The following is a 22,085-nucleotide window of genomic DNA, read 5'->3' on the forward strand; positions in this document are numbered from 1 at the left end:
TACTACTCACTTCGGTGTTTGACTTGTTCTCCTTCTGTTTCCATGAATATCAACCAGAAATTGATTTGACTATTTCACTACATTTCGCAAGTTGAAATAAGAAAGGGAACGGGCTCGACAATTCCCAAAAGACAAAGAAGCCAGGTCAAAAAGCAGAAAAACTAGATTCGGGGAGGGTTTTTTGCAACATCACCACTGCATATCATCCATCTTCCTCAATTCCCCTCGCATACTTCCCTCTGTACCTTCCAGCTATCACCTACGGCCCAGAACATTTCGTCAACAGTGGACTGCACTGTTCACGTTCACACAATCAGGTCTTTTCCCGCAGACGCTACCATCAGTCCAACGACAGTGTCTCGAAGACAGCTCCTTGTAGGGCAAACTGACCAACTACCATCCTCTCGACGCACGTCCATCACGCCAAAATGTCGTCCTCGGTATACTTCAAGTTCAAGTCCCAGAAGGAACCTACCCGGGTCGAATTCGACGGCACCGGTATATCGGTGTTTGAGCTCAAAAGGGATATAATTTTGAAGAGCGGCCTTGGAGACGGCACAGACTTCGACCTTGCCATTTACACAGAGGACGGGAAAGAAGGTAAGATAACTACGGAGGGGCTCACCATGATACAGCTCTTCAGGCTGTATAATGTGGTGCTGACTGCCACCGGCACTGTCCAAAGCTACATGTTATGTGTTTACTGATTATTTATGCTTTGATTGCTTAGAATACGATGATGACACTACTATCATTCCGCGTTCGACCACGGTAATTGCCCGTCGGCTGCCGCCGATGAAGCCTGGCGCCGGCCGTGCTGCAAGATACGTGTCGGGCAAGATGCCTGTGAACGCGAAAAATGCATCGCGCCGGGAGCAGACTGCCAAGGCCACTGCCAAGGCGACCTCGAACGCCATTGAGCAGATGAACAATGCCATGACGGAGGATGAGAAGCTGGCAGCGATGTTCGCCGCCCAGTCAGAGCAATGGAACGCGCAGCAGGAAGAGATGTCGCAGTAAGTTTCATACTATGAGACTTTGGAAGTTCAACAGCTAACGTGTATTGCAGTCAAACTCCCATCTTCAAGCCTGGAACTCGGCGTCCGGCTAACGTTCCAGACCATGACCCTCCTCAGGGCTACATTTGTTACCGGTGCGGTGAGAAGGGTCATTGGATCCAGCTGTGTCCTACCAACGACAATCCGGAATACGATAACCGGCCACGGGTGAAGCGCACGACTGGCATACCGAGGTCCTTTTTGAAAACGGTCGACAAGGCGGCCGTGCTGGCACAGGCTGCTGACGAAGACACGAAGGCGCCGTCTGGCATCATGGTCAACGCTGACGGCGATTTTGTGATCGCCGAACCGGACAAGGCATCCTGGGATAAGTTTCAAGCCCAGACGAAGTCTGCTGCCGCCGCTCAGGAAGTGGCGGCACGGGCGGACAAAGCGCTGCAGGAGCTTGGGTTGGAATGCCCAATCGACAACAAGCTGTTCCTCGAACCAATGAAAACTCCGTGCTGTGGCAAGACATTCTGCAATGATTGTATCACCAATGCGCTATTCGAGAGCGATTTCGTCTGTCCCAGCTGCCAGACGGAGGGTGTACTTATCGATGATTTGAAGCCGGACGACGAGGTCGAGGGAAAGATCCAGACGTATCAAAAGGAAAAAGAGGCGAGCCAGAAGAAGACCGAGGAAGAGGGCGAAGATGGCATCGAGGAGGCTGCAAGACGATCCCCTAGCACGGCGGCAGCGTCGCCCGCGGATGCAAAGCCAGCTGCTGATGGTGATGATCAGGGGAAGAAGTCGCCCCTTGCCGGAGCCACTGTAGCGGTCTCGACCACGAGCGCGACAAGCGCACCATCGCCGACGGCATCCCAGCAATCGGGTTCCGACAGCGGTGCTGCGTCTACAGGCGGGCAGTCAAACCCGAAAAAACGACCGGCAGAAGACGAAGCTGAAAATCCTGCGATACCGAAAGCACCTAAAGCGATGCAGCAGCAACAGCAGGCACAACAACAGGCGCTGCAGCAGCAGATGGCCGGTAATGGCATGGGTGGATTTAGCATGAACGGCATGGGCGGGATGGGTGGATTGAACGGCATGACTGGCATGAACGGGATGGGTGGCATGAACGCAATGGCGGGTATGGGAATGGGCATGATGCCGTTTGGCGGTATGCCGATGAATTACGGCATGGGCAACATGGCTAATATGGCCAATATGGGTGGCATGGGCATGGGCATGGGCAACATGAACATGATGAATCCTATGATGAACGGCATGGGGATGAACGCCAACGGTGGCGGCTATGGTGCAGGTATCAACAATTTTCAGCAAGGTTGGGGGCAGATGAACATGAATGGGAACAACGGCTTTCAGCAGGGCTGGGGAAACATGAATGCCACCGGTGGAGGTTACAGAAACGGCGGCTACATTAATCAGCACCAACAACAACTGCAGCAGCAGCATCAACAACAGCTTCAGCAGCAACAGCAACCGCCGCAACCGCAGCGGTTCAGTGGCTTCCAGAACATCGTGGCAGCCAGCAGCGAAAACGTCGAAGAAGACGACGCCTATTTCCGCAAGCCGATAAATCCCCACCGCCACTTCAACAAGCCGAAGCGGATACGTCCGAGTGACTATCGTGAGCTGTGAAGCTGGCGGCAGTTCGTTTCCCCATGTCCGTTTCAATGCTGTCTCCTCCAGCGATACCCCCAAGCAGACAGTTCTCGGCGTTGTATGAGACAAGGGTCGGATAGTGTCTCGGCGTGTTTCTGTGAAGCTTGCTACACAGCATAGGACGGAGTACGGTTCCTGCTTTTTTTTCTGTTTGGGTCCTTGGGACTTCGTCGTTGTATCTGTTAGTACGAACTACATACTCCGTAAGATATTTCTATATATATTTGCTTTGGGGCTCTGTCTCGGAACCTACAGACAATATCAGAACAAAATGCCTGCACGTGTGTTTACTTGGTTGTGACCACAAGCCAATGAAAGATATTCTGTTACATCTAATCGTCTCCGCCTAAATATAGGCAGGAATCGCTATGGACTATGTGCAGCCAGGTGCTCCCTGCTGCTTGCTCTTTTCCCACTTGCCTGGTTCTATAAATGCATACATGCATACATGCATATACACAAAAACGCATATACACAATAAACGCCCCAAACCGCTTTCCTTTTGTCCAGCCCGAGGCAAACAGAAAGAAAGCCACCGAGACACAAATTGGTATCGTACAGTCTCTCCCCACCGCTGCCGTCAACATCAGTCATGCCGGAACGTGCACTTGTCGCCTTTAGCACACTTGCCGCTGGCCCAGAAAACACATGCCTTGGTGCCGATGAGGGCCCTGTTGATACCGCGCAGATGGCTTGGAGTCGACGGATCCTCGTCCTTATCCCAGTCCCGTTCGCGCTCCCGCTTGCGGCCGTGAGCCCCGATCGCAAGCTTGCCGGCCCCATTACTGTCGGTTGCACCGCCGAACCCCCCTGCCTGCTCGGCCTGCTGCTGCTGCTGTGCCGCGGCCCATTGTGCCAGTGAGAGCATGTAGGCCTGATTGGCATCTCCAGTTCCTGCGACTGTGCCTGGCTGCAGCATCTGCGCCATGGCTGGGGTCGCCTGTGGTGCTCCTCCAAGCGTTGCCAATAGCGCCTGGAGCTGGGCGTTGGAGTCGCCTGTTGCTGTCGTCTGCACGGCTGCCTGAGATTGCTGCTGCTGCTGCTGCTGTTGAACCATGGTGTTCCAGTATTGAGCATAGGCATTATGCTGGTCGCTGCCTTGCTGTGGCTGTTGCTGCTGGCCAAACTGAGCATAGACTGCTGCCCAAGCAGCTGCTGCATCCTGTTGCTGTCCGTTTTGTGCTGCTGGGACTTGTTGAGACACTGCTGCCGTTGCTGCTGCCACACGGGCCTTCTCGCGTTGTGCATCCCGGTTGTATCCCGTCCACCATTCCTTTTGCCGCTCTGGATTGGTAATGTACTCGGGCGGTTCGATCGCCGGAAACGGCTTCGACTTGAGCTGCTGCACCACCTCCTCCACTTCGCGCACTGCCTTCTGCATCGCTGCATCCGTGTACTCGTGCCAGGGACGACGCGACGACACTCTTGAGAGGTCCGGAAAGCCTGTCCATCCTTTGATCGTGCTCGAGCCCAGCAGCCGCACGGTTTCTTCCGCTCTGGGTCCATTGAATGCAGAAATGCTCCGTCCTGTCCGTGCTGTCTTGGCTCCGGGCTGTTGCTTCCGCCGGCTGTCCATTCGGCTGATTGCATTCCAGGCCGCCCAATCCGAGCCGATCGTCCGTTCCTCGTTCCAGCGCACCTGCAGCTCCTGGATCTTGGCGTCGTTCGTCGGAAGCGTTAGTCCTGTTGGGCCTCCAGTAGCTGTCTCGCCCGCTGGTCCTGGCGATTTCGGCGTCGGTGGGATGTCGGCAGGATCGGTATACACGGCCATGAGAACCGTGTTCTCCCGCTCGGCCATGATCTTCTGCTCGTCCGTCTGCACCGGGATGCTGCCTCCACGCGTGCTAAACGTCTTCTCCCTCTTCTCCGCCGGGATCGCCGAAAAGGAGACGGTCGAGGGCTCAAACCACGGCCGATACGGCAGCTCATCGTCATCGTCACCACTGCTGCTGTTGTTGCCGTTTGCGCTGCTGCTGCCGTCCTCTTCCTCTTCCTCGTCAAACTTGACGCCCTTCTTGAGGCTGCGCTTGAGCGCCAGACCTTCCGACCGGTCGTCACCCGCGTCACGGAGCAGGTAGTTAGCTCTGCCCTCGTCCTCGTCCTTGTCTTTGGTGAAGACGCGCACTTCAGTCAGCTCGTCGCCAGTCTTCCACGTAACCCGCAGCTTCCTCCTGCTCCCCTTGCGGAGACGCTTGGCCTTCTCCTCGGCCGACTCTGTCGGTGCCGAGCTCTCGCCCGACGATTCGGATGTCGGTGCTGTCGGTGCCGCGCTCTTCGCCATGGAAATTTCGTCCAGCAATGCGCCCAACTTCGACTGGCTAGCGGCCGAAGACGACGATTCTGCTTTGGGTGCGGACAGCTTCTTGATCTTGTACTGGTCGCTCGGCTTCGCTGCTTCCGGGGGGTCACGCCTGACAGATCCCAAGCCGGACCCGCTTGTGCCAACTACTCTGCCTGACTCCTTGCTCGTTTCTGTCTTGACCGACGATGCCAGATGCGAAGGGTCCCCCTTAGAATCGGCCTTGGGGACTGAAGGCTTGAGGTTAGGCCTCGACTTCCCCGGCAGCAGAGCAGTGCCAGCCCATGGTTTCGATACTGACAGCGCTGTCGGAAAAGCACCAGAGGCGGGAGTTGTTGTTTTTGCCAGTGCAGGTCTGCCGACAAGTTGTGGGGTTCCTGAGCTGGTGGCCACCTTTTTCGTCGAGCGAGAGTCGCTGTCCTCTTCCCGAGGTCTCTTAGCCGACAGGGGATCTGACGGGACTCGGCTGGCCGGCCGCGAGCCCAGGGTAGAAGCCGATGCGGAGGCTACCACCGGCCCCGAAGGTCGCTCTGATTTGCGATGCACGGTTTTCGAGATAATCTCCCCCACCAGTTCCTTGACTTCATCGTCGCCCTTGGTCATGAACCGCTTCTGGATCTTGTCGAACTTGAGCTTTTGGTTGAGCATTTCGTCTGTCACTGTGGTGAATTGCGACATGAAACGAAGCAACGTCTTGGGAAGCTTGCCGACGAAATCAGACGCATTGACGCAATCTCTGAGGGCGGACACGAGGTTGGCCACCAAAGGGCCGTTGCCGCCTAGATTTTCCAACACCTGTTCGTGTCCCTTTTCGTCGGCAGCATCCACCGCACGGAGTAGCAGCTCTTGTTTGGAAGCGAGCGTCTTCTTGAACGTATCGGCAGCTTCCTTGGAACTGCCCTCTTCGGCCTTCTTGAGCTTCTCCTTCGTCTCTTTGATGCCATCGTAGATGCCTTTGATGAAGTCGCCAAAGTTCTTCACAGCCCGCTTGATCGTTGGCGGACTGTTGTTTTCCACATGGACGAAGCCGATGGCATCCCAAGCTGCTGCATCGGCAGGATCATCTGGACGCGTAGCACTGCGTACCTTGTTTTTGTCAGCAACTTAAGCAGTCTTCCGGGCCAAAGTGCTAATTAACTCACTTCTTCTTCCTCTTCCTCGTCGCTATCGGGAGAGTCCATTTCCGCAGGGCTCCGTCCTTGTATCGTTGCGCCATGTGTCGACCGTTTGGGCTGATCGCCCAGAGAGGCAAATTTGTATACCTTGGGAAGTAGCACTGTAGAACAAACCGATTAGCGAATAACGAATAGCCAGATGGAAGCAGACAGCTTACTTTTTCCTTGGCTCTTAAGCTTGCTACGGAGTTCGGCGATCAATCCATCTTTCTTCTCCGAGGGCTGAGTGCTGACAAGTCGATCGTAATACGCAATAATTTCGCAGGGAAGATTTCCCTTACGCCCAGGGAAATGTTTCCTTCCTAGCTCCTTGGTCGGGTCCGGCTGGACGGCCGGCTCGATCGTGGTCGTAGGAGGCTCGATGTCCACCATGTTACCAAGCGCCAGAAATGGCACGCCCGGAAAGAACTGGTTTCTCTCCAAAGTGTCCGCAGCACTAACGAGGTGGGGAATCAGCTTCGGACGAGAGTCTGCCAGGCTTGCTTTCTTAAATGTCGGCTTGGCCGGCTTGGGCTTCGGAGGCGGGGCCGAATAACTAGAAATTGATGGTAGAGTTGCCGGAGAAGCAGAGTATAGCGCGGGTCTGTTTTGGCCCACAGGGGGTGCTTGAGCTGCTTGTAGCTGGGCAAAAGATGCAGGCTGTTGCTGCTGCTGTTGTTGCTGCATCTGCTGCTGCTGTCGCATCTGCTGGAGCTGTTGCTTTTGCAATAACTGCTGTTGCATTGCCATCTGCCGTGCCTGCAGCTGCTGAATTTGGGTCCGTGTCTGTGTCTGTTGCGGAGGCGACTGGAATTGTTGTTGATACTGCTGCTGATGTTGCTGAAACTGCTGCTCTGACCATCCTTGTGGAGTCGCAGACGACGATGGTGGCGGGCTCTGATTATAAGCTTCTGGGTTGATATGGCCTTGAAAACGGGCCTCCGTGTGTGCTAGACCAGAATTAGACTGCTGCCAGTTACTTGGATGAGCCTGTGATTGCTGTGGCGGCGCCTGCCGAAACCCGCCTGCCAATTGTTGTTGCTGAATATTGGATTGAGACTCGTTGCCTTGTAGCGGGTACATCTGTTGTTGGATCGGCGGTGCCTGAGAGAATTGCATTGGCTGCATCGCATCGAGGGACTGCATCTGTTGGGCATCTTGCACCGTCTGAGCTGGTTGCTTGGCTTTTAAAGCTCTGGTAGTCTTGGGCTTTGCAGCCGGCTTTGCTGCCTGAACGGCAACTGCGGGAGTCGGAGGCGACACCTGTGAAACCTGTGCCATCTGGGGCGCTGTCGATAGCTGCAACGGCTGCGATACCGATGGCATAGACTGCTGTAGAGGTTGCTGCTGCTGCGAGACAACATTTGTGTGCTGGACTGGCAACATGGGCTGCCTTGGTTGCTGGCCATCGTGATGTTGTTGCCATGCTTGTGCTGCATTCTGGTATGAAGCCTGCCGCGTTTCCATCCGGCTGCCGATGTTCGATGCGGCTGCAGTAGTCTGGGCGGCAGGCGAGGCCGTAGAAATAGAGCTTGCATCGCCAGGCCCAGAGAAAGCAAAGCCCGACATCTCTCCACGGTTTTGCATAAGGATATGCGGCTGTTGTTGCTGTTGTTGCTGTTGTTGTTGTTGCTGTTGTTGTTGTTGCTGTTGTTGTTGTTGCTGTTGTTGTTGTTGCTGTTGCTGCTGTTGATGCCGTTGCTGCTGTTGTTGCTGCTGCTGCTGCTGCTGCTGTTGTTGTTGCTGCTGCTGATGCCACTGCTGACTATCCCCAATTTGCTCTGGAAGGAATGACATGCCGCCCATCGTTTCGTCAGCTGTCGGAAACCCCTGGCTGCCAAAGGCCATGCCACTGGCCGGACCAGTGATGGAACCCCCGAAGTTCTGTGCTGGATCGAAGCCATGAGAACCATGAGAATTTGCAAAATTTGGTGGCGGCGAATGGCTGGCCTGCGGAGGAAGCTGGTATGCTTGCCAGCTTTGTTGTGCCTGCGCTGCATTTCCATGCAGATGGCCTGCCCCAACAATGTCAGAGTACTCAGGTTGGCTTGGGTGGCCGCTCATGGAAAACTGGGCGGTTTGACCGTGGCTATAGGCCTGGGTGGTTGGCACGTCTGCATGTTGCCAAGCATTCAGCTGGTGCTGGGGCAGTGTGTTCAGAGACAGGAGGTCGTCAACATTATCGACCGAGTGTGAGAGAGAAAAGGCGTGGCCATCTTCGTAATTGATGGGCCAGCCAGGAGTCCCGGCGCCCTGTTGAGCCATTATGCTTCACTCTGTACGATTGTAAGTGAATTTGAACAAGACGTCACGTGAAAAAAGAGTTCATGGTGATGCATACGAGCGTTGGGATCCCTGTTCGGAAAGGAGGAGCTAGTCCAAAACTAGACAAGTGCGGGCAAGTCTGTGGAGAACAGAGTTAGTGGTCAGAAGCTTCGTGCTTTAGTGGATTTCGGCGCAGTAAGTGTGCTGTAACAGGGCAGGCCCACTGAACCGATGAGACAAGAGCAAGCAGAAGCCAATGAGGAAAACCGAGCCAGAGAGCCAGAGAGCCATAGAGCCAGAGACAGAGAGCCAGAGAGAGCCGGGAAGCATGGGGCGACACCAGCGACAAGGCGACAAGTCGCCGAAACACTTGTGCAAAAGTGATTTCGGCTGTACTCTGCCGTGACTAGGCCGTTTTAGGCCATCTTCGGGCGTTTGGTGGGGCCTGCAGGCAAAATAAGGCAGCTTCTGGTGCTAGAAGCGCGGAAACAGCGCAGTTTTCGCAGAGACAATCGCTGGTTGTTGGCAGGGGTGGCGAGGCAGGCTGCTCGCTTCTGTGATGTGATTCTGTTGTTCTTGCCGGGATAGATTCCCGCCTGCAGGGAGCGAATAGATTGACTAGACGGTCGACGCCAAGGTGAAGGATTTGGGAAAGAAGAGGGGAACGATGGCCGGACCAGATCGCGCCACCCATGCCGTCACCATGCCAAACCGAAATGCGTAGCTTTGTCGCGTCTTCCTTCTCTGGTTGATGCCGTCGGCTGCTGTGTCCGAGCTCTCCCTCTCTCTCTGTCTCTTTTCACATGCCTGTCCCCGTGTATAGAGACGAGCAATCAGTTGAGCATTTAATTTGCCCTCACTTAACGTGTTTTTTTTCTCTTGGTTCTGGCTCGTCCCAGATTCTTTAGTCAAGCATCATAAGCGTTACTCCCGTCAAGGCGGCTTCTTTCTGCTCCGGCCACGGCTCTTGCCTCTGTCCCATTCTCCTGCTGGGTCGTCTTCTTTCACGGCTGCCTCTCTTTTTCTTGCTCTGTGCTTCTCTGCCCTCTCATTATTTTTAAAGGAAAAAAAAAATCCGGATTCAGCCACCTCGTCCACGCTTTTCTATACCGCTGCCGCGCAATTCATTTCTGCGAGCAGACGAATAAGAATTGGAGGGTAGGAGCGATAAGGAGAGGACAATTATAGCTCGAGGCAGCAACGGTAGATAAAAGGTACAGGAGTGTGTGCGCATGCAATAAAGCGGTGAGACAAGACGCGTTGTGTTGCGTCGGAGGGGCGTGGAATGGTGCCGGCGGCTATAAGCACTGTGGTCGAAGCCGCAGAAAGCAAAGGGCAAGGCAGAGGGCAGAGGTGTGGTCAGGAGGGAGAGGAGTGTTTTGCATACCCGGTGAGTCGCTGGCAGCGCGACGCTCTGGTCCTGTGGCTGCGAAAGAAGCAGCAGAGCTGACGGTCTGTTTTTTTGTTTCCCTCTGGTTATGTTGTTTTACTACGCTGAGACGAGTGGCCTCATATTCGAGTCGTCTCCCTTTCTCTCCCTTGCCGGTCGTCTTGCTTTAACAAGAGTGCCGCCAGGTTACAGCATAATTTGGAGGAGAGAGAGAGGACCAGACGGAAGAAGGATGGAATGGGAATGGACGGAAAGTAGAGTCTCTGGGTACGACGGGTGAGCTTTGGTTGGGAAAAGAGAGGAGAAAACAACTGGAAGAAAATTTAAGTGGAAAAAAAAAGGTTGTAGGGGGGCCGGGGTCGGTGTACAGGGGCCGTTCGGCGTTGATTGGGTGGCTGTGGCTGCTCGTTTTAGGGCAACGTTCGGGGCGGTTGGGCGCGACGAGAAGGGCGTACAGCTGCGCTCTGCGGCCTAGACAAGGTTATTTTCCGCCGTTCTGGTCGGTCTGCTCGCTACTGCGCAGCAGAGTACCCGTGCTGTCGGATTGTCAACTTTCTGCGCGTTGTCGTCCTGTCGTTGGCGGGAGCAGATGGGCTGGCGTGACACGCAGATGAGCGTCTGTGACGTCGGCCGTAGACGGGAGGAGGATGTGGTCGAGTCTTGTAGCGCGCGGGCGGACGTTGATGAAAGCGATGTCGGTTGAGCGCGAGCAGTCGGGGGGAATGAAGAGGGAGGGCGAGGAGAAAGTCGCGAGGAGGAAAAGCCCAAAAAGAATGGGAGAGAGAAGGAACGGGGGTGCGTTTGGAGAAGGGACGGGTCTTTCTGGGGGCGCTGTACGAGTATGCTGCCGGCGGTTAGCGCAGTGGCCAGGCGCCGGCCGTCCTAACAAGGTCGTATTAAAATTGACACGGCGCCCGAAACAAAACGCCGGAAACAGACAAAGATGATACAATTGTGCTCCGCAGCCCACGAGAAGAAGAACAAGCGCGACTCTCTCGTATGATGTGCGCACGAGGACGGCAGTCTTTGCTGGGGGTTTCGCCACAACCGGTGCTGTCACCGTTGAGGTCAAACGTCTGCCTGGTATTGGGCGGTAGCCACGACAGGTGTCTCGTTCACGTATACTCGTACGTGCCTTTTCTCAAACGACTGCTCGGGAAAGAGTGAGTGTACCAAGTACGACGTAGGCTCACGGAGGCTAACGTGACTGTGCACGTGATGACTACGGCCGATCGGCTTTAGTGTGTGAAAGAAAAAAAGAATCGTCAATAGCTTCATTTCTGGAGCCGACACGAGAGACCCTGCCGTTGCAGCACCCCACCCGCCAGTCTCCCCGGCACGCTTCTTTCTTTCTGTCTGCAAGATGCCCAGGTACACGCCGGCGGCACGGCCGCTTGTGCAGTGCCTGCGTGGCTCAGCTTCATCCTCGACCTCGATATCGATCTCGACCTCGACCTTGCTGGTATCATTCCGACCTATCGTCGCCGCACAGCAATTCCGCCCGCTGTCGTCGACGGCGACGGCGGCCTCTCCAGACACGGCCTCCTCTGTGTCATCTACGCCGTCCACAACCCCCGAACAGGTCGTCCTCGAGGGCTGGGAGCTCGACCCGGACCGGACGACGCTGCCGTGGGCCGAGAAGGAGCTGATGCGACGTGGCACGCCGCCGGTGGGCTCGCGGCGGCGACGGGCGGCACTACGGGCGGCGACAGACCTGATGGGCTCTCTCTCGCTGTCGGCGCCGGCTTCCCCGGTCCCGTTTGAGTTGATGCCATACCAGTGCTTCCAGGAGGCACGCAAGGTGCTGCAGAGTGACCGGGAAGACAAGCTCCGGCAGATCGCGGCGACGGCGGCCAAGATCCGAAAGCTGGAGGCGGTGATCACGGACCCGACGGGCGACGTGGTGGGCCTGACCAACACGTCGCGGGGCGGCGAGCCGTACCGGCAGCGGAGGCTGGCCAGTCTGCGACAGCACGTGGAGGAGCTGAAGATCCTGGCCGACATTAACGATCCGCTGGTGAAGCGGCGATTCGAAGATGGATTGGGTGAGTTGCGCTCAACACGTTTCTGTGTTGCTTCTTATTTCTTCTATCGACTTTGTTTGTCGTTTCCCTTTCTGTAGATCTTCTTTTTTTTTTTTTTTTTTCTTTTCTTTCTTTCTTTTTTTTTTCTTTTTCTTTTCTTCTCTCTTGTCTCTCCTTGTCTCCTTTCACCTCTCTCCTCTCCTCTCCTCTCCTCTCCTCTCCTCTTCTCTCCTCTCACCCTCCTCTCCCCTCACTCTCCTCTCTTCCCTCTTCCATTCCCCCTTCTTCTCTATACCCCCTCTACCACCCCCGCTAACTCCCCAGGCGACATGAACAAACCAATCTATCGCTACCTCGCCGAACAGCGCTGGCGTGACCGCCCTCTCCGCCTGCTGCAGCAGCGCATCGACCAGTTCCACCTCGCGCCCGACCTGTTGCCAGCCGGTCTTTTGCAGCCACGCGCCGACGTCGAGCTCTTCTTCCGCAGCTACAGTGTCGCTCCCGGTGCCATTGTCGACAGTCTCATCAGCGAGGTGTGTCCGCGGTTGCGCGTGCAGGTGTTTGACCGTGGCATGCGTCTGGTCTCGGTCGTCGTCGTCGATGCCGACGTGCCCGACTGGGAGGCTGACTCGTTTACCCGTCGCTGCCACTTTCTCGCCGCCAACATCCCGCTCGCACCCTCGGACGCTTCTGTGCCGCTCAGTCGCCTCGACCCTGCCGCCCAACTCGTCTTGCCCTGGCTGCCCGCCTACGCCCAGAAGGGCTCGGCTCCCCACCGCTTCGCCGTCCTCGTCCTAGAACAGCAGAACCCCCTCGAGCCGCTCGACCACGACGCCCTCACTCGTTCCTACGCCCAAGCTCGCAATGGCTTCGACGTTCGTCGTTTCGTCGACAAGTTCCGCCTCTCCACCGTCGGCTGCACCCTCTTCCGCTCCCAATGGGACGCTGGCACTGAGGGCGTCATGGCTCGTGCTGCTGTCCCCGGCGCCGACCTCGAACTCAAGCCCATTCGCCTCCCCTCGCTCAAGCCGCCTCGCAAGGCCCGCGGTTGGGAAGCCAAGCACCAGGGCCCAAAGTATCGCCATCTCTGGAAGTTCACCCACCGCATCGCCACCCCCAAACGCAGGTTTGTCCGCTAAGCCGACGTTTGTCTGTCCTTTCGGACGCCCTGTGGACCGTGGTGGCTTCTCGAAGTTGTGCCTGTTTGGCCTTTTCATAAATGTACGATAGCATCAAGCATGTATCTACTTTGCCATCTGTCGAGCAATGGGGTAAATAAAAGAAACTCGTCATCATTAACTCATGCTCTTGTCATGTCTTGTCATGTCTTGTTCCGTCCTGTTCCACCCCTCCCGTCCTTTCCGTCCTTTCCGTCCTTTGCCGTGGCCTTCTATAATCCATTGACTCCTTGACCCTGCCCATTAGATCAGAACCCGTAGAACCGAATCGTTCGACATCCGACTGTGAACTACAACCGTCATGTTGCTGCTATCCGAACCACTGCTGCTATCCGTCTCGTCGTCCTCGCTCCCCATATCACCGTCCACCATATACAGCTTAGATGCATAGCAGTCCAGCTCTGCCACCGCCCTTTCGGCTGTCTCTGCCCTCTTCTTCCAACTTGCGCACTCTGCGCTTTTGGCTTCCAGTTGCTGCCGCAGATCCCGCAACTGTGCCTGTAGCACTGGGCTCACCGCATGCTGCCCAGCCGTTCTGGGAATTTCAATGCCTCGACGTGCCAGCGGTGGAGAGCTTCGAGCTGGTGTATATGTCGACCCGAACAGCTCTTCCGTGAGCCTGACCCGATCCGACACTAGCGATCGTCCTCTTTGCTCCTCCTTTGGCCCCTTGTTCGTGTCGGCATCGTAACTGCCGGACCGGAGCTCAAACCCGTTTCTTCCCTTTGCATTCTTGGCACTTGCATCCTGTAAGTGTATGTCGATCGTATTCTTACTCCCATCGACAGATCGTGCCCCTTCTCGACCGCGCACAGTAAAAAGCGGCGCATTGCCCGAGAAATTGTTCCTGCCTTCGCTTCGAGATAGCCTCTGACGTCTCTGTTCACGTGCCAGGTCTCTCATTGACACTTCGTTTGTGTCCTTCGGTGGGGATAACAATATCCTCGGCGTGCAATGGGGCGAAGGCGTCGCCGTCCGCGGCTTTGGTGAGTTGTTCGTCATGTATTTCGATATGCTGTTGGGTGTTCGCGGAGTATCGCGAGCCTGTCCAAGCGGCACGGGTGTCGATGGTTTCGATTCGGTCGCAGGAACCCCGACCGCGCTGTCGAACATAGCAGCCATCGCTTTCACGGTTCCTCCGCCTGTCGACTTTGCACCCAGTCCATCGGCCCCGACCAAAACTGCCGCGTCTGTTCTCGCCTGCCTCGGCGTCGGGCTGATATTCTTTGGCTGTGTTCTGTTAGCCCCTTTGGCCTCATTCTTGATTTCTGATAGTGGCGGTTGCTGCAGTCCCGAACTGATCCAAAATCCTTTGCCCAGTGCCTGTGTCTGTTCCCTGGCGTTCAGGCCCACGGCCACTCCAAAACCCGACCTATAGCGAAGATTGTCGCTCATCCCTGTCAGTGGTGGTCTCGTCGCAGTCTGCGGTCGGCTGCGGCATGGTTCAATCGGTTGGTTTTCTGTGTTTCTCAACTGTCTCGAGAGGTATGGACCACCGATATGAGATTCATCCCTCGCACCGCCTGCAATAGCAGAAGGCATTGTCCGAGCACGCCAACGTCCGTTCTGTGTCGTCGCAGATAGTTGCGCAAGCTCCTTATAGTCCTTGGCAGTACTAGGAGAAGCGTTTGCCTGTAGGAGCCACTTCTTTCTGCTTTCAGAAAAAACACTTCCATCAGGGCTGGCCCAAGGCATTGTGGCTAGTGCAGTTACGCGGCCAGTCGATGCAATGCTCTTCTCTGTTCTGGTGGCAACAATACCTCTCTCTGGCGACCACATTGACTGCGGTACCACTGGCGCAGCTGTCGTTCGAGGGTTTATAATACGCGCAATCAGTGCTGCCGTCTTTGATGGTGACCCATCACTTCCACTAAGAGCACCTGAGCTAGATCGCCTCGAACTCGTCGCACTCGTGTTTTGAGGCATTCTCCTGGGCGATCTATCCAAGGGCGATCTTGCATTGCCAGTGGTCGTGTCCGTATACTGAGCCGAGGTGTCCACCGGCTTCAGCTTCGCTCTCCAGGATGGGACGATCATGCCGCTGTCAAGAGGTGGTGATGCGTTGTTCTGAACTCGTGACGGAAGCCTAGCAGACTTGGAAGCCGAACTTCCCGACGAAACACCAACAGCCCGTGCCAGCTCGGCACTTGGTGACAAGGCCGCCACTGCCTGTTTCACGGATATATTTCTGACAGCTGCAGCCACGCTGCCAACCGCGCTTTGCCCGCTCAAGGCAGACCCTATCCTGGAGGCAAAGCCTTCAGGGGTCTTCTCGGCCGTTCGTCCAAACAATGGCCACGGAGGAGGCTGCTGGCTTCCCACGGCTACATGGGTAGTGTTCGATCGAATGAGCGATACTGACGAGCTGCGCGTCGCCCGGCTGTTAGATCGATGAGAGCTGGTGATTGGCGGTACTGCCACCGGCTGTTTCGTATCGGAAAACGTCTCGGACCTAGAGGGACGTAATGCTCTGGGAATTCTCAGCTGGTCATCCAGTGGCGGACGTTGGGTCAACGACTGCTTCCGCATGATGGCCATGCTGTCCATCTGTTGAACAACCAGGGTCCAACTCTTGACCAGCATCTCCGCGATGTTGTTCGCTAAAAGAACCTTGTCCAGCGTCAGAGATGCTGCAATCAGCGACCGCTTATCAGACGTAGTGCTCTTCCTCCTCCGATCCGTCCTCGATCGAGGAGAAGGAGTGATGGTAAAGTTTTGAGGCAGAAAAAACGAAGAGATGGCGTCGTCGCTTGTGTCCGATGAGTAAAAGCTTAGATGATCGCCAAGAAGTAGCGGCCCAAATATGATGCCCAGTGCGCTGAACCCCATGAGCTCAGAATTGGGCATCCGGCTGTTGTAGACGTCTCCACGAGCAGCGGCCGCCTCGGCTGCACGGCCGATAAGGCAAAGAATACCGAACACGGCACAGATCAGCTCTCGCTGCAGAGGCGAAGGGACCGATCCGACGGCCAGGGCAATGAGACGGGCTCGGACTAAGTCGCGGTCGGCCATGTTAGATCCCTGGCTTCCAGTCGGCAGCATTCTGTAAATGTTGACCAGAGCTTCAAACAATGACACATGGCCTAGGACGCCACCCGGGAGGCCGGCGAGGAGCCGCTTGAACAACGATGCCACATCGTGCACACTACAGTGGATGTGGAACGGGAGGTTCGGTGACCGGACCGTCGTAGAAATGTCTGCCTCGTCGATGTTAACACAGTAATAGTCATAGAGCTCGCCAACCACCCGTGTCGATCCAGAAATCCTGAATACGCCGCGAGTCTCGGGGCCTAAGGGCAAAAGGTTCAGTTAGCTTTCATGGTCCTCTCTCGGTCTCGCTCGGAAAGGGGTGCTCACCATTCTGGACAAGATATTGGGCCGCGGCACGAATGCACGTTGGCAGTGTCAGTGAGCGAGTGGCGTACCCGCTGGGGAGGTAAAGCAGACTCTTGCCACACAGCCGAACCAACGACTGCAGTGTCTCATGTTTCAGGGCGTCCTTCGTATCCTTTGTGTCTCTCTGCTGGTCGGCTTTGCTGTTCTGGCCCAGGACGGTCGTGTCGCTTTCACTTCGCTTGTGCTTGGAGCTCTTGTCCGATTTGGCAGACTGCCGGGATGACCGACGCGAGACGGACGCTGGTGGTTTACCAAAAGCACGAGCAAACCAGCCGCGTGTATCGGCCGTCTGAGAGTCCTGGCCGATCTATCAAAGTCAGCTTGCCATACGCCAACACCACCCGCGTCGTGCGAACGTACCGAGAACTCCTCGGCATCGTCGCCGAACGAGAGAGGAGGTAAACCATACTGTGAGATAGCCTTGTATTAGCTAGGTTCAGTCAGCGGCAGCATTCTACTGCAGCCACCAACCTTGTCTGCCAGGCTGTTGTATTCCAGAAGATGACGGCTGCTCTCTGGCATGTTCACATCCTCACCGCCATCGACAAACGGGTCACCGGTCTCACTACTTGTCCACGGTACGGCGCCACGATAACTTCGGCTGGGCGGCGGTTCGGCTATGCCCAAGCGATCGACTGACGAGCCAGGAAAGATGAAGCCAGATCCGGCCAGTGCCGCAGTCGCTGGAGCCGTGGTGCCTGTTGCGGAAATGGGCAATGGATCTGTCAGATATGAGTCCTTCTGGCCTTGATTGCGAGGCTGCCACGCGGAGTGGGCAGAGGGAACACATTGGTCAGATCTCGCACATGAAGCTGGTGGTGGCATCAGAAAGTCCATGTCCAGTTCCTGCTCGCTCGCAACGCCAGCAGAGGTCTGCGTTGAAGCTGGCAGAGACGCCGTTGGCCGGCGGCAAGCCTGCGTGAAATAGATGAGATGCCGCTGCTTTGCTATACACAGGGGCCAGCACCCTGGGCGGCCGGCTAGCTTGAGAAGCACAAGAACACGAGATATACGGCTGGCATAGCACGGCTAGGAAATGAGAAGAGCGAAGCAGGAGACACGGACAGCGGTGGAAGTGGGGTGGTTGCGAGCAGGAAGAAGCTGTATCGGCACAAATGGGATATTTTGTTTACTTTTGCTGATTTGGAGACTGTTGCCAAGTCAAAAGGCCTTTGTGTTGGGCGAGTATCTCAGACAAGGCAGCTACGGGCGGGGACCTGGGTCGCACCTGCCGTTTGTCCTGCGGACCTCTTTTTTTTTTTTTTTTTTTTTGGTGCAATACGAACCGTGAGATAATAGACAATACACACTGGGCTCCATTATTACAGCGGCTTCGCGTTCTCCGGGCGTCAGACCATCTCTACTGTTGCATGCTCCGACCTTTTCCTTATGCAGAGGGGTCCCGCCTTCAGCTCCATAGGGGCTGAGGTTAAATAAACAAAAACAGACGGTGACCCGGGAACGATGCTCCACAGGCGAAACAATTGACGAGTCAGCGCAGCCACGCGAGCAAAGATGAAACAATGCTGGAGTAGATCGTCTCGTTTGTGTTCTTCGGTGCACCAATCGGCTATTTGGGGGTCCGTAAACTGCACCTTTTGCTACTTCTGCATGCTTGTATCCTCCCTTTTCCCTATTCTACTCCGTAATTCCCCTCACAATTTGATTATTTTGTTCTTTGGTAATAGATTGGTCATTCTTTTATGTGGTTCTTTCTGCGTCTCTATGAAAAAATAAACGCAAGGACAGGCTGATGCGACAAGAAAAGCATTAGCCTACAACAGACAACGGCGCAACCTAGGTCAATCAGAAAATTACAAGTCCGAGATATATATCATATAAAGCACAAAAGCAGTCGAGGGACAAGACAGGTGGCGCCAAATCTATAGGGGATTGTAGTGCTCTCGCCTCCACCTTCTACAAACAAAGCAAACAGAGGAATGACAGGTCAGTCCACCGCTACCCTAGCACGACAGGCTGGACAGGCTGGGGCTTGGCCGTAACAGGCGGCCGGATGTCCATGGAGAAGGGCGCGTCATCATCGTCCGGGGTGCCGTGCAGCAGGACGTATTTGAGAATGTCGGACAGGGAGATGATACCACGTAGGCGGGACTCGTCGTCGATGACAATTAGGCGATGGACACGGGACTTGCGGACGGTGTCGAAGATGGCATCGAGACGGTCCTCCTCACTGCAGGTGTAAATGCCAGGAAAGTCTTCGGCACGCTTGGAGAGAGCCTCGCCGATGCTAGACTGCAGGTCGTCGTAGTTGCCGCCCTTGATACAGGGAATGACGTCGACGGCCTCAAAGACGTTAAGTACGCGGTTGGCGTCGTCGACAATGGGAATGGCTGAGATGTTGTGCTCCACCATGACGTGGATGACACTCAAAACGGGGTCGCCCATGCGAGCGGTCTGCAGATTCGAGTACGTGCCGAGGCCGATCTCGCGCACCGGTTTCCGCAGCAGTACCGTGTTGTTCTCATTGTTGACTGCGATGAATTTGAGGATGCGGTACTGTGTGATGACGCTGACCACCATCTCGCGGCCGGTCTCGTCGTCCACGTTGACCAGCGGGATTCGCCGAGCCCGCGTCCGAAGCATGGTCCGGCAGGCGTGGTACAGCGGCCGGTCTGGATGGACCGACACCGTCTCGAGCGGCTGTGCTCCGATGGCTTTTTCGATCTCTTGCAGGGTGTCAGCACGTCAGATCACATATGTGTGTGTGTACGTATCCAAGGGGGACGCACTTCGCAGTCCGCTCAGACGGAACTCTTCAATCTCGTTGAGCCGGTCGGGGTATTGGCAGTAGTACTGGATGAGGTTGATGTAGTCGGTGCTGGTGAGCAGCCCGGCAAAGGTGGACTTTTCCGAGTCCCAGAGAGGAGCTGACACGATGCCTGTCGGACACAACACTCGTCAGCAGCGGCTCTTGCCTGCTTGTGCAGATGTGTGCAGCCGGCACGTTCTCACCATTCTGGATCAAGATGGACAGGCTTTTCCGGATGAGGAGCTGGTTGTCGAGAATGATGAGACGGAACGACAGAGGGAGGACGTCGTAGCTGGTGCGAACCTTGAGGAAATCGCGAATGTTTTCCTGCTCGCGGGGGAGCCGGACAGCGCGGTCAGATCATCTTAACACGGCAACGTGGGCGGTGCAGGGGGGCAGCGCGTTCCTGGGACGATGCCGGAATAAGCTTACCAGGCCTTGCAATTGGTCCCTGTCTAGGGGGGTTAAGAATTTGTTTGTCTCGGGCATTGTGTGACTGCCTGACTGCGGGCGTAGGTGTGACGATGGCGCGACAAAGGGGAGCTCCTAACCATGTCTTGCAGTAGCGGAAGGAAGCGCCTGCAGCGTAGCAGCCTGTAACGGTTGTGACGACGGCTGGGGTGACGGTTGGGTGACGGCTCGAGTGACGGCTCGAGTGACGGCTGGCGCGTGTCTTTGTGGCGGTTGGGGTGCGACTCTGCTGCGACAGCTGGAGTACGACCGTCGTTTATCAAAGAAGGCCGTGAAACTCAAGCACCGGCGGTCAGGTCCTCAACGAGCAGTTGTCAGTGTCCCGTGGCCGAGACAGAGAAGCGAGGAGAGGGATGAGAAAGTTGCGAGGTCGAGACGGCGGTCAAACAGTGTCTGCCGTTGCAAATCGCAAAAAAGACAAAGTCGCAAATGGAAGCGGTCGGTGACCGAGGCGCAGAGACAGCGAGGCAAGGCCGGGAGAGACAGGCCGGGCGAGAACGGATGGGACGGTGAGAGTCGAAGAGAGGGGGGGCGTGAGAGAAGACCGATTCGGAGACGCCAAGCGGTGGTAGGCAAGACTTGTGAGGGGGAAAAGCGATAAAACAGCCAGCGCTTATCGGCGCAAGTCAGCTGGATGCTAGATGTGGCTTTTAGCGCGGTTTGGAGACCGTATACCTTACTTTATGCTACCAGAGCAGAGACCAGCTGTCGCGACGGCTGCGCCAAAACAAATCAGACTGGCCGCTTGGGCTATTTATCCGAGACTCGAAAATTCTCGAGTGGCGGATGCTCTTTCGGGTAGATGTGGCATGTGTAGCTTGCGTTTGGGCACGTTCTTTGACCGGCTGCACGCCAGGAAGGCTGAGATACGACGTCTCTTTTCCGAGGGGGGCAAACCTGCTCCAGCCTGACGAGAGAGTCACGTGATGGTTCCTCTAAAACAAAGGCTAATCCGATTATCGCAAGGTCAGATCGAGAAAAGAAGCGGCAAAAAATCGAGAGAGAGGATCTCGGTCTGACGAGTGCATCGACCTCGGGAAGCGCCACTGCTGCCATTGCCATTTGACATTCTGACTGACGGAAATCTTTGGTGCCAGCAGGCCCCCTCTACCGCGCGCTCCTCCCGTCTCGCAGCATTTCGGTCTCAGGCGGCATCTCATCTGCACACGGGACTATGGCCTCACGACGCAGTGTCCGGGCCCTCGGCGAAGCCTTCAGCGGCCTCACTGTGGGTGGGCCGTGCCGGACGTCGTCCGCCCCGGTTCCGGTACGTGGCCTGGCAGCGTGTCTGGTGCGCATGGCGACGACGGCGTGCTAACATATGTCTGTTTCTGCAGGCCTTTTGCTCGACATCGTCCCGGACTATAGCCACCACAACAGCAGCACCAACAGCATCACGAACACCACCCACGTCGGTCATTCGCCTGGCCGACCGCACCGTGCCAGTGACCGTGCTCGCCTTTCCCAGCCTGGAGCCGCGGTCGGTCGAGATGTGGTCGGCACAGCACCTGCACCTGCCACTGCGCCGCGATCTGTTGCACCTCGCGGTCGTGTACGAGGGCGACAACACGCGGCAGGGCACGGCGTCGACCAAGACGCGCTACGACGTGCACGGGTCGCACCGCAAGATGCGACCGCAGAAGGGCACCGGCAGCGCACGACTGGGCTCGCGGCAGTCGCCGCTGATCCGCGGCGGTGGCAAGTCGTTTGGACCACAGCCGCGCGATTTTGGCACCGACCTCAACCGCAAGGTGTACGACCGCGCCTGGCGCACCGCGCTCTCGTACCGCTACCGCCGCGGCGAGCTGGTCGTCTGTGAGGACGGACTCGAGCTACCGCTGCCCGACGCCTTCCTGCAGGCTGCTCAGGCCGGCGTCCTCGATCGCGAGCTCGAGGATGGCTTCGTCCGTCGCTACGTTGGCTCCTTGCTCCAAGGCCAAGCCGACAACTTCGGCACCAACACCATCGGCACCATTGGCACCATCGGCCAGGCCTGGGGCCACGCCAGCGGCCGCACCACCTTCATCACCTCGGACCGCCGCCCGAATCTGTTCACTAGCCTCGAGGCCGCCGGCGAGCATGGCCGCGCCCTCACTGTCGACGACGTCGACGTCAAGGATCTGCTCGAGACCGGCCGCATCGTCGTCGAGCGCGCTGCCCTCCGCTACATCATCGAGCGTCACCAGTCTGACCTCGTCTCACGCCACTTCATCCACGGTGTCCGGCCCTCTGGCCCGCCTGTTGGCCAGACGGTCGTTGAGTAAGCCGGACCTTTGTTACGTTGGCTCTCATCTTTGTACAAATATACAAGGTGTATTGAGTGCCTGCATCTTGAACAGAACAAATAAAATAAAATACAGTACAAATCAATGTGAATACAACTACTCCGTATATATACATTCATCCATGCGCCTTATGTACAGAACATAGCTTAGACCAGTTAGCATGTGA

The 22,085-nt window shown here is 56.3% G+C and overlaps 6 protein-coding genes across 6 annotated transcripts; 3 read left to right on the forward strand and 3 right to left on the reverse strand.

Moving 5' to 3' along the window:
- Positions 1-428: 428 nt before the first annotated feature.
- CMQ_649 (retinoblastoma-binding protein) lies at positions 429-2,663 on the forward strand (the record flags this gene model as incomplete). The annotated part of the gene is made up of 4 exons (XM_014317728.1): positions 429-600; positions 731-1,016; positions 1,070-2,325; positions 2,572-2,663. 4 exons carry the CDS (start codon positions 429-431, stop codon positions 2,661-2,663), a joined length of 1,806 nt encoding a protein of 601 aa, XP_014173203.1.
- Positions 2,664-3,273: 610 nt separating this feature from the next.
- CMQ_987 (c-x8-c-x5-c-x3-h type zinc finger protein) lies at positions 3,274-8,405 on the reverse strand (the record flags this gene model as incomplete). Its single annotated transcript, XM_014318066.1, has 4 exons — positions 3,274-6,072; positions 6,129-6,262; positions 6,443-6,696; positions 7,000-8,405. The coding sequence occupies 4 exons, from the start codon at positions 8,403-8,405 to the stop codon at positions 3,274-3,276; spliced, it is 4,593 nt and encodes a 1,530-aa protein (XP_014173541.1).
- Positions 8,406-11,158: 2,753 nt separating this feature from the next.
- Positions 11,159-12,958, forward strand: CMQ_1321 (mitochondrial large ribosomal subunit; the record flags this gene model as incomplete). Its single annotated transcript, XM_014318400.1, has 2 exons — positions 11,159-11,840; positions 12,144-12,958. The coding sequence occupies 2 exons, from the start codon at positions 11,159-11,161 to the stop codon at positions 12,956-12,958; spliced, it is 1,497 nt and encodes a 498-aa protein (XP_014173875.1).
- A 282-nt stretch (positions 12,959-13,240) lies between these two features.
- CMQ_689 (RhoGAP) lies at positions 13,241-17,230 on the reverse strand (the record flags this gene model as incomplete). The annotated part of the gene is made up of 4 exons (XM_014317768.1): positions 13,241-16,287; positions 16,355-16,700; positions 16,754-16,801; positions 16,865-17,230. The coding sequence occupies 4 exons, from the start codon at positions 17,228-17,230 to the stop codon at positions 13,241-13,243; spliced, it is 3,807 nt and encodes a 1,268-aa protein (XP_014173243.1).
- Positions 17,231-18,352: 1,122 nt separating this feature from the next.
- Positions 18,353-19,652, reverse strand: CMQ_1743 (nuclear protein snf4; the record flags this gene model as incomplete). The annotated part of the gene is made up of 4 exons (XM_014318822.1): positions 18,353-19,080; positions 19,144-19,293; positions 19,367-19,490; positions 19,596-19,652. 4 exons carry the CDS (start codon positions 19,650-19,652, stop codon positions 18,353-18,355), a joined length of 1,059 nt encoding a protein of 352 aa, XP_014174297.1.
- Positions 19,653-20,808: 1,156 nt separating this feature from the next.
- On the forward strand, positions 20,809-21,898 carry CMQ_1590 (50S ribosomal protein l4; the record flags this gene model as incomplete). Its single annotated transcript, XM_014318669.1, has 2 exons — positions 20,809-20,901; positions 20,972-21,898. 2 exons carry the CDS (start codon positions 20,809-20,811, stop codon positions 21,896-21,898), a joined length of 1,020 nt encoding a protein of 339 aa, XP_014174144.1.
- Between the last annotated feature and the right edge of the window lie 187 nt (positions 21,899-22,085).

This window comes from Grosmannia clavigera (assembly GCF_000143105.1).
Source record: "Grosmannia clavigera kw1407 unplaced genomic scaffold GCSC_140, whole genome shotgun sequence".
Taxonomy (NCBI): domain Eukaryota; kingdom Fungi; phylum Ascomycota; class Sordariomycetes; order Ophiostomatales; family Ophiostomataceae; genus Leptographium; species Leptographium clavigerum.